Source organism: Myotis daubentonii, chromosome 16 (assembly GCF_963259705.1).
Source record: "Myotis daubentonii chromosome 16, mMyoDau2.1, whole genome shotgun sequence".
Lineage (NCBI taxonomy): Eukaryota > Metazoa > Chordata > Mammalia > Chiroptera > Vespertilionidae > Myotis > Myotis daubentonii.
The window spans coordinates 17,738,900-17,750,049 of NC_081855.1; the positions used below are offsets into that span (position 1 = coordinate 17,738,900).

Sequence of the window (11,150 nt, forward strand, 5' to 3'; positions counted from 1 at the left end):
ACTTAGGTTGTTCCCATATCTAGGCTATTGTTAATAATGCTACAATGAACATGGGATGCAGATAAACCATTTTCACTTCATTTGCATATATTCCCAGAAGTGGGATTGCTGGATCATATGGTAGTTTTATTTTTAATTTTTGCAGAAAGCTCCATATTATTTTTCACAGTGTTTGCACCAATTTACATTCCTACCAGTAGAACATAAGAGTTCCCTTTCGCTTTGCCAACCCAGACTTGTAACCTTAAAAATAAACTTTATTGAGATACAATTCTTACATAGTAAAATGAACCCATTGAAAGAGTAGAGATGACTTTTGAGAAATATAAATACCTACGTAGTCTATAGATCAGCTGGGTGTTTTTTGGTCTGACAAGGCTTGACTCACCTTAGCTGGTCTCATTCATGCATTTGAGGCCAGCTGGTGGGTTGGCTGGGAGCTGGTCTAGGACAGTCTCACGTCCATGTCTGACCTTTGGCTGGCTACAGGCTGGGACAATGGGATGACGGGGTCATTTTAGGCTAGCCTGGGCTGATTCGCATTCTGCCTTTGGACAGGGTTCCAAAAGAGTAACTGGAAGAGTGCAAGGACTCTGCAGTCTTAGTTTTGGAACTGAAACATCACTTCTGTTAACTCCTGTTGGCCAAAGTAAATCACAAGGCAGCCCTGCTTCTAGGAGTCAGGAAATAGAACACCTTTGATGGGAGGAGCTACAAAGTCATAATGTGGAGAGAATGGATCTAGGGAGGCATGGAGATTGCTATGTTTTTCAATCAAATGGCACACAGGGGAAGCATATTGGGGCACCCTGTAAAGAACCAGCCCATAACTAAAGGTTCCCATTAAGAGAGGCCAGGACCCATGCATTCTGGTATTACTTGCACCCAGACAGCTGCCTGGCGTATAGAAAGGTGTCAATTAAAATTAATTAACAATACAGAGCCTCAGCTGGCATGGCTTAGTGGTTGAGCATCAAGCTAGGAACTAGAAGTTCACGGTTCGATTCCCAGTCAGGGCATATGCCTGAGTTACAGGCTCGATCCCCATTTTGAGGCGGTGCAAGAGGCAGCTGATCAAGGATCCTCTCTCATCATTGATGTTTCTATCTCTCTCTCCCACTCCTTTCTGCTCTGAAATCAATAAAAATACAGTGGGGCCTTGACTTACAAGTTTAGTTTGTTTCGAGACCGAGCTCGTTAAGGAGCTCATTAACTCAAATTACTCTATCTACTCAATGCAAAAAATCGGCCAAGAGACAGCTGGTATCTCAAAAAACTCGTTAGTCGGGACACTCATAAGTCAAGGCCCCACTGTATTAAAAAAACAAAGAGGTTGATATCAGAGGGAAAGTATGAGAAGGACAAAATTATCCCCTGGAGGCAGCACAACTTCACTTTTTCCTTCCACTCTCTCTAAAAATCAGTGAAAAAAATATCCTTGGGTGAGTATTAAAACCACCAACAAAAAATTAAAAATGGGGAGACAAAGAAACATCCCCAAATAAAAGAACAGGAGAAATTCCCAGAAAAAGAACTAAATGAAATGGAGGCAAGCAATCTACCAGATACAAAGTTCAAAACAATGACTATAAGGATGCTCAAGGAACTTTGGGAAAGAACGAATGAACTCAGTGAGAACATAAACAAAGAGATAGTAAGCATATAAGAGCACATAGAAACTATAATAAAGAACCAGTCAGAAGTGAAGAATACAATATCTGAAATGAAGAATTACACTTCAAAGGAAGGTATAAATTGTGGCTTAGGTGAAGCAGAAGATCAAATCAGTGATTTGGTAGACAAAGTAGCAGGAAACACCCAATCAGAACAGAAAAAGAAAATAATAATTAAAAAAATAAGGATAGTCTAAGGCAGTGGTTCTCAACCTGTGGGTCTGACACCTTTGGTGGTTGAATGACCCTTTCACAGGGGTCGCCTAAGACCATCCTGCATATCAGATATTTACATTATGATTCATAACAGTAGCAACATTACAGTTATGAAGTAGCAATGAAAATAATTTTATGGTTGTGTCACAACATGAGGAACTGTATTTAAAGGGCCAGAAGGTTGAGAATCACTGGTCTAAGGGAGCTCTGGGACACCATGAAGGATAACAATATCCACATCATAGGGGGACCAGAAGGAGAAGAAAGAGAGCAAGAAATGGAGAACCTTTTTGAAGAAATAATGATGGAAAACTTCCTAAACCTGGTGAAGGAAAAAGACACACAAGTCCAGGATGCAAAGAGAGTCCCAAATGATATGAATCCAAAGAGGTTCACACCAAGACACATCATAATAAAAATGTCAAAGGTTACAGACAAAGAATTAAAAGCAGCAATAGAAAGACAGTTAATTACCTAAAAGGAGCTCCCATAAGACTGTCAGCTAATTCCTCAACAGAAACATTTCTGGCCAAAAGGGATTTACATGAAATAGTCGAAGTTATGAGAAACAAAGACCTACAACCAAGACTACTCTAACCAGCCAGGCTATTATTTAAAACTAGAGGCCCAGTGGATGAATTTGTGCATGGGTTGGGTCCCAGTTGCCCACAGTGCAATGGCGGGTGGGAACTGTGGGTCCTGGCCGCCTGCGGTGCTGCGGTGGGAATAGAGCTATGCTGCCATCTGACTGGCCTCTGGTTCCCTCCTCCGCCCGCAGGATCTGTGGAACCGGAGACATGCTGTAATGGGTCTGGACCCTACCTGAGGGTTCCCGGATTGTGAGAGGGTGCAGGCTGGGGTGAGAGATACCCCCCCACCCTACCCCCCAAGTGCACGAGTTTTCATGCACTGGGCCTCTAATATTATATATTTCGTACTCATTTATTGTATCTGTCACCCACCAGAATGGAAGTTCTATGAGGGCAGGACCACTTTCATCTGTTCATAGTTCACACTGTTCTCCCTTTGCCTAAAACTAGGGTGAGTGTCTGGGAGGGAAAATCGTGTGTACCAGCCCTTTAAAAAGGGGGCTTTGTCCCTGGGCGGTTCAGGTCTCTGGCTACTGGAAGCACAGATGCTGGTTGGTGCATGGTGGCTATTGCCAGTTCTGGCTGTCCAGGCTGGTGTGCCCTGCCTGGCATCCAGGCCTCTCTCCTCTCTGGGGGAACCCTCTGCTCCCTTGGCCCGCAGCTCCTGGTGCTGGGCCAGTGCCCATTGGCTCCCTGCCTTTCCTACCAGTTTTGAGGAGGTCTCTGCCCTTCCTAGTTTAAAAGTCTCCTCTTCAGCCAATCTTCAGCCGGTATTTTAGGGTGACTATTCCCCAATTTAGTTCAGTTCTAGTTAAATTCTGGGAGGAAGTGGGAGAATGATTCACCTACTTCACTGCCATCTTCCAATTCCTCCTCCCATGGTCCTGTGGGAACTGAATGGTTAATGTGATGCTCAGTCAAAGTTTGTTCATGTCCTCAGATCCTCCTGTCCCAATCTGGCCAGGGATCCTACTGTCCTTCGCCCTCTTCCCTCCTTCTGGGAAGAGTGAGCAGAGCTAGGCCAGAGCTGGGGGAGCTTGGTGGCTCAGGCCCCAGAGGAAGCGCAGATGCCAGGGACTTGGGTTACGCTTGAGGAAGAACTGAGAAAAAGGCTCTTCTGGATCTGGGTGTGCAATGGTGGAGGCACTATCAATACTGGAAAATTCTGATGCAGGAAGTGAAAGGTTGCGTGGAGCAAAGAAGAAGCAACAAACTGTACCTATGGACCCCGCTGGGAGGGGTTCCTCTCTACAATGGCAACAATGAGGAAGTCAAGGGAGTTCAATAGAAGGTGAAAAGGACCAGACACACCCTGGAGGAGCAGGGGTGAGGTGGGGGGAGCAAAGCTGGCCTTATATATAACTTCTTCACTCACACAATCTCTGCCTGGGTTCCAATTATTATTTACTACCAAAGTTGAAGAAAAGGGAGATCCCAGGTTATAGACTCCTGGGCTTTCAGACACAGAGACCAGCAGGACTCCAGCCACAAACCTGACTCCTCCCTCGCTCACCTCTACCCCACTCTCTAGGATTTCATTTTATCCAACTCTGCTCATTGCTACAAGGCAAACCCAAGAATCACAGCCTCCAGACTTTGCACAGGTAACTTTGCTGGGGATGCAGGTGAGACCAAGGGGACAGGGAGGGAGTTAGAGAAAGCAGGGAGAGGGAGCTGTGGGTCTGAAGTGGGACTAAATAGGAAAAGATATAAAAGGGCAGCTTGGAGATTCAATGAGCTGGTGGAGATTTTAGATTCTATTCACTTAATTGGATTTGGATTACCCCATCTCTAGCACAGTTCCAGCCCCATCTTCAGCCTCCAGCTTAGACGCAGCTCTAACCCCATTACAAACGCTAGCACCAACCCAACTCTCTTCAATTTCTAACATCAGCACCAAACTTAGGCCCTACCAGATTCATGGCATCAACACCAGTACTGACCCCGGTCCTAGGAGGAGACACAACCTTACTTGCATCCACAATATAAGACCAAGTCCTAGTAATACCTTTAACTCCAACTCTACCTTTACCTTCAATGTCACATTCAAGCCATCCCCAGCCCAAAGACCAATCCTGACCTTATTTCCAACCTCTGCTGCAAACCCAGGCCCATTCCCATTCGTATCCCTAACCCCTGGTTCATCCTCAACCTGAACGTCTTCTCTTACCTCAACTCCAGTCCTGACTTCAGCTCTAACCTAGTTCCAGCCTTCCCTGTCTCCTATCTCCAGCCTCAGCCTGGTCACTGGCCCTGCCTCCATTTCAGCGCTTACAGCCTCAGAGTTGGCCCAAGGATGTCGATGAACTATGAAGACCTCCAGTCCTTGGAGAGTGAGAAGAAAAGCCAGGGTTCTAGAAAGGGTAAGAGGAAAGGAGAAATGGTGTCTCCTAAAATACTCTCTTAATATGTTTAGAAGGATTTCTGCTGTCAGTGTATCTGCACCTCTACCATGTGCACTGCTGGGGTCCCCGACACTGCGGGTGTTAGGCTCTAGCTCCTGGTGGTTGCAATATGAAGAGGAGTCGAGAAGGACAGGATCAGGGTGGACCAAAGCAGTCCTGGCTGCTATACTCTGGGGAAGGTCATGAGCATTTACACTGAGAGAGTGAACAGTCATGCTTGGAAGAAAAACTGTGGCTAACCTGACAATACAGATAAGCACGAGCGTGCTGAGGGCCTGGCTGCCCTGGCTCTCTCTGTGTCCTCCTGCCCCCTGTTCCAGGCCTGATGATAAGACCTTACATGTCGTCATCATGTGTTTCCGGGGGAGAGGGGGTCTGTGTGACTGGGAACTTGTGCTGGTCCATGAGGGGTGAGATGCCTGGGCATCCCCTGCACCACAACCTCTCCCCAGCTTTACCTGCACCACTCTTCATCCCTGACAGGTCCCCGTGGCCCTCTGCTCCTCCCCCGTCTCTCAACCTCCATGTCCTGATGTCCTCTCCTCTTGCAGGGCTGCCTCCTCCCCCAGCCTTCCTGCAGCATCTCTGCTCTGGCCCCTGGCCCCTTCTGCTCTCTCTGGGCCTCATCCTTCTCCTCATGATTGGCATTCTAGTGATTGGATCCAAAAGTGAGTGTCCCAGGATGGGCAGGGAAGGGGGCGACAGTGGGGTACAGGAACCCAGGCACTGATGATGACCATGGTCGGTAAAGACGCTGCTGGCTCTGTTGCTTACTCATGGGTAATGTAGTCCAAGTGCCTAACCTCTGGAAGCCTGAGTTTCCTCTCTGCAAGCTTGGATAACAACAGTGCCTGTCCCCTGAAGTGGGGTGGCTGTGAGGACCCAATGAGCCAATGTGTGTCAAGTGCCCTGCCCAGTGCCAGCACAGAGAGGACTGAGCAATCTTAGCTCTCATTGTCCCACCTGCCTGATCAGATGCCAAGATTCAGAGTGATGTGGAGACCCTGAGAGCAACTTTCAGCAACTTCACTTCCAACACGATGGCTGAGGTCCAGGCACTGCACTCCCAGGGTGAGCCTGGCTGGAAGGGGCTCTGGATGGGAGGGGTCGTGGTGGGGGAGGAGGGCTGAATCCTGAGCACTGAGTCCCCCTGTCCTCCAGGTGGCAGTTTGCAAACAACAATAACATCTGTGAAAGCTGTGGTGGAAAACCAGGAGCAGGAGCTGCAAGCAGGTGAGAGGCCCTCCAGGGGTGAGTGTGCAAGGGTGGTGGCCAGGCTCTCAGGACAGAGGTGCGGGGGGCGCAGCCTGGGGTGCTGAGTGCCCTCCCCTCCAGCCTGTAGCCTGAATGACAAGGTGTTTTCTCTGGAGAGCAAGCTGGAGAGAGAGCAGCAGGAATTCAAAGCAGGTCAGGCCCCTCCTCCCCTGCCCCTGGGCCTGATGTGGTGGGAGGGGATGGAGGACCCTCAGCTGGCCCCCTGCATTGTCCCCACTGCCCTTCTGTGTGTCCCAGATTATTCTGAAGTGCTCCTGCAAGTCCAGCAACTGCTCAACGACCTGACCTCCCTAAATTGTCAGATGGCTGCGCTCAAGAGCAATGGTGAGTGGTGTGTAGGGCAGCGCCTAGCCCCATATCCTGCCCATGTCTCACTGGGCAGCATCTCAGAACCTCCCCACTCCCACCTCAGACTCTCAAAATACCTGCTGCCCCATTGGCTGGCTGGAGTATGAAGACAGCTGCTACTGGTTTTCTCGCTCTCCATCGACCTTGCCTGAGGCGGAGAAGTCCTGCCAGCTGAAGAACGCCCACCTGGTGGTTTTGAGCTCCTGGAACGAGCAGGTGAGGACTGGGAGAGCTTGTTTGGGAAGCTGGTTGGTCTACTTGAAGTCACAGCCCTCATCCTCTCCCCCCAGAAGTTTCTTGAGCAACACATGTACCGTATGGACACCTGGATTGGCCTCACTGAACAACATGATCCCTGGACATGGGTGAATGGGATATACTATAATACCGGCTTCCAGTGAGTGTGTGTACTCTGTACTCTGTTCCTTTGGCCTGGATCCTGCTATCCCTGCTGGGTGTTTTTGAGGGCAAGAGGGACTCCTTGGCTTGGCTGAGGGTCCGGCTTCCAGGGTCCACATCTATCTGCTCTCATTAGGAACTGGAGTCCAACGCAGCCAGAAAATCGGTACTACGATGGGCAAGAGTACTGTGCCCACTCCGGGACCGATGACCTATGGAAGAATTACCTGTGCGTGATGCCCTTCCGCTGGGTCTGCGAGACAGAGCTGAGCAGATCCAGCTCCTAGCCTCCTCTCCCCTAGTCTATTTCCTTAATGCTTCCACCTGCTGAGGGAACCTGGGTGGGGATTCTTTTTTCTGGGGGGCCTCCTGCATCACCCCAGGGGTTTTCATCTAGGATTTGAAGGGAAGGGGAGAGGACAATGTGTGAGGAATGTAGAATGATGTTTGATGGGGTGGGTAGATGAAAAACCACGCCACTCTCTGCAATTTGCAGGTTATTATTGTCAACTTTTTTTAGAATAAAAAGAAGAGAAAGATACTAAACATTTTGTGTTGTCTGGTGATTGGGGGTTAGGAATGTGCTGCGGCTTGTTGGCACTAGGAAGCCTTGCGCAGGCAGCAGGGCATTGGGAAAACTGTATGAGTTTTGGTCAGAAGGTGGGATTGGTTGTTTACAGGGCGAGTAGCTCTGCTCTCTGAGTCTCAGCTGTAAAGCAGTATTGTTGCTGGGACCATCCTCTTTCCAGAGCCTCTCAGAACAGAGCCACCCCTGTGTGCCAGAAGCCAATTCCAGCGTGTCAGCAGGGCTGAATCAGCTGAGAATGGCTGAGAGCATTTACCCAAACCTGAAAAGGACGCATAAATGATTGTTTGGTGCCAGACAGCTGAGGGCATTGCAATCTACATGTTATTGCCTCCTGCTGGCCAAATACCTGAACAGCAGTAGGCAGTTCCCGCAGTCTGACAATGGATTCTGTATACCAAACGTTGGCCTTTGATATGTATATCTACCTTGCTTTAGGACAATTTGTGTTAATAAAAAGCAAGGGGTCCAGAGAGACAGGAGAACTTGATTCCTACAGCCAAGCTCCTCTGGCCCCCCCAAATGCCTTCCAAATTTATGTTTCGTCTCTGGACTCTTGATTAATTTACACACAGCGCCTTCTCCAGATTCCTGAACCCTTCTAGATGCTGGATCAAGACTCCGGGCATTACCTGTGTGTTGAGTGCTTTCAAAGCTCCAGATGAAACTTCTTGGTGTCAGTTGCTTGCATTACAGTGAAGAGAAGCAGCATCCACAGGCAACAAGTACAGTGGGGCCTTGACTTACGAGTGTCCCGACTAACGCGTTTTTCTGAGATACCAGCTGTCTCTCGGCTAATTTTTTGCATTGTGTTGATAGAGTAATTTGAGTTAACGAGCTCCTTAATGAGCTCGGTCACGGTAAGGAGCTCGGTCATGGAATGAATTAAACTCATAAGTCAAGGCCCCACTGTACAATGAATCAAAGCGGAGGCCAGTGTTGGCTCATGCTGTGGACTTTCCTAAAATCTCTCAAAGGTTACAAACCCTGAACATGCAGATCTGACCTTGGCATGCTCCGTATTCTTGCTAAGCAGCCTGAGTCCCAGCATTAGCAGCAGCTGGCCTTGTCTTTACTAAATCTACTCTTTGCTCTGGAGGCAGACACTGTTTCTATTTCCAAGGCTGTTTGCTATACAAATATCCTTGAAAAGACAGTCGAGAATGTAGGTGGTCAGTGACTCTGCTCTTAAGATGTTCACAAATGTGAGAATTTTCTTCCCAAACCCTAAAGATACAGTTCTCCTACAATTGATATATATATACTAGAGGCCTGTTGCACGAAATTTGTGCGGGGGGGGGGGGGGGCGGGGTGTCCCTCAGCCCAGCCTGCACCCTCTCCAATCTGGGACCCCTTGAGGGATGTTCGACTGCCCAGGCAGTCAGACATTTTTCTCAAAATCCAGGACTGCTGGCTCCCAACCGCTTGCCTGCCTACCTGATTGCCCCCTAACCACTCCCCTGTCAGCCTGATGGACGCCTAACGGCTCCCCTGCTGGCCCAATTGCCCCAACCTGCCCTCCCCTGCTGGTCTGGTCAGAGAGAATCATTGATTGGCTGCCTCCTGCACACCCCCTACCAGGGACCGAGTCCAAAACTCAGGCAGATGCCCTGAATGGGAATTTAACAGTGACCTCCTGGTTCATAGGTCAACACTCAGCATGGAGTCACATCAGCTGGACTTGCTTTGATTCAGGTTTTAAAGTTAGCTAAGTATCTTGAAAATTATGTTTCAGCTGACACACCATAGAATTAAATTGTTATCAACAGAATATTTTAAAGATTATAATTCAATTTAGCTTAATACTTTTTTCAAATATTAAATGCTTATATTATACTCCATGCTGATCAAATTAGGAAAAAGACATATAGCTGTTGATAAGCCGAAAAATTTATTAAACCAATTTGATCTTGTGGACTTAGATTTTTATGGAGAAATGCTTTTGAGCAAATGATTTCTGTGAGAGTGATGTTTCTACAAGTTTGAACATTCAGCATATTGAAAGTTGTTTCTTTTAGAAGGTTTCTAGGACAATTAGATTTATGCAAGTGTGTTAGTAATCCAGAACATCTTTTATTCTCAGCCAATGAGAAATAATGACTTCTCTTAATTTCAGTCGCACAAAGACTCTGTAGCTGCATGGCCGGCAAAGCTCAGTGGCTGAGTGTTGACCTATGAACCATGAGGTCACGGCCCCATTCCCAGTCAGGTCACATGACCAGGTTTGTTAACATTTGTTGTATGATCCATGATATGATATATCTCCAAGTTAAGTTCTATGTAGTACTTACAATTAATGTGTATTCTGCTGTTTTAAGGTGGCATTTAGGGTCTATAAATGTCAGAGAAATTACATATAAACACAATGCAAGTGTGATCTGAATGCCAGTTCACTTTTTGGGAACAGGATAAAATACTTTACTATTCAGTAGAACAATAAAAGATACCCAGTGAGAAAATTTTGAAGGGGAACACTGAAAAATAGAAGCAAGAAATTTTCTAAACCATTTTAAGAAAGAAAATGCGAAAACAGCAATAAAACAACAACAACCTGTGAAAGTCAGAAAAAAAAGGCAAGAACATATGGTAGATCAAAACATAAAATGATAGTCCTGGTCAGTTTGGTTCAGTGAATAGAGCATTGGTCTACAGACTGAAGGGTCCTAGACTCCATTCCGGTTAAGGGCATGTACCTTTGCTGTAGGCTGGATCCTCCAGCCCTGGGTGGGGCATGTGCGGGAAGCACTCAATCAATGTGTTTCTCTCATATCGATGTTTCTCTCTCTGTGTCTCTCCCCCTCCCTTCCACTCACTCTCAAAATCAATGGGAAAAATTCCAAATTCCTTATTTTTTCTGCTCCGTGCGTGCTAGACTCCAGCCTCCTAAGAGGGATCACTCGGAGCCCTGCGGTGGTCTCTGCCCACTAAGGGGTCTGCTGCTTGGAAGAGGTTCTGCGCGGGAGAAAAGCTGGGGGTGGAGGAGTGGAGGGGTGGGGAAAGGCATTTTTGGTCCCTCCCCCCGGAGCATGTTACCTTTGCCTTTCCCTCTCCTAAGCTCCAGGGTTCTTCTTTTGCCTCTGTAACTTATTTCCTGAGTCTATGCAGCCCAGCTGGCTCACTTCTACCACCTTGTAACTTTCTAAATAAACTTTCTCTTATAATTTGGAAAAAAAATCAATGGAAAAATATCCTTGGATGAGGGTTAAAAACAAACACCCCCCCCATAAAATTATATAGCAAAAATAAATTATCCTATCTAATAAAGAGAGAATATGCTAATTGACCCTCATGCCATCACAAAGATGGCGGCGCCCACAGCCAATAAGGAGGGACTATGCTAATTGACTGCCCCACCCTCAAAGATGGCAGCACCCACAGCCACAAGATGATGGTGCCCAGTCCCCTTGGCCCCACCGGGGTGCCTGCCTCCTAAGTTCCCCAGTCCCCTCAGCCTCCCAGCCACCAGTTCCAACCTGAGGCACAGACAAGCCTCAGATGGTGGCTTCCCAGCCACCCAGGGCCAGCCCAAGGTGAAGGCAAGCCTTGGATGGTGGCTGCCCAGCCTCCCAGGGCTGCCCAAGGCTCTGGTAACCAGGTTTGGCTGAGGCTTGTGCTGCCAGCAGTGGCAGCAGCAGATGTGTGATGGGGGCATTGCCTT

At 47.9% G+C, this 11,150-nt stretch overlaps 1 protein-coding gene and 1 long non-coding RNA gene across 3 annotated transcripts; both read left to right on the plus strand.

Annotated features, from left to right (window-relative positions):
- The first annotated feature begins 3,879 nt into the window (after positions 1-3,879).
- On the plus strand, positions 3,880-5,537 carry LOC132218109 (uncharacterized). 2 transcript variants are annotated; one of them, XR_009449080.1, is made up of 3 exons: positions 3,880-4,083; positions 4,713-4,842; positions 5,436-5,537. It is a non-coding gene; the product is annotated as an uncharacterized LOC132218109 (long non-coding RNA). The 2 variants fall into 2 exon arrangements; XR_009449081.1 differs by having other exon boundaries at positions 4,748-4,842.
- Positions 5,538-5,824: 287 nt separating this feature from the next.
- On the plus strand, positions 5,825-7,439 carry LOC132218107 (C-type lectin domain family 10 member A-like). The gene is made up of 7 exons (XM_059668861.1): positions 5,825-5,955; positions 6,046-6,117; positions 6,220-6,291; positions 6,397-6,483; positions 6,572-6,723; positions 6,798-6,904; positions 7,043-7,439. The coding sequence occupies exons 1-7, from the start codon at positions 5,925-5,927 to the stop codon at positions 7,191-7,193; spliced, it is 672 nt and encodes a 223-aa protein (XP_059524844.1). The 5' UTR covers positions 5,825-5,924; the 3' UTR covers positions 7,194-7,439.
- Positions 7,440-11,150: the final 3,711 nt, after the last annotated feature.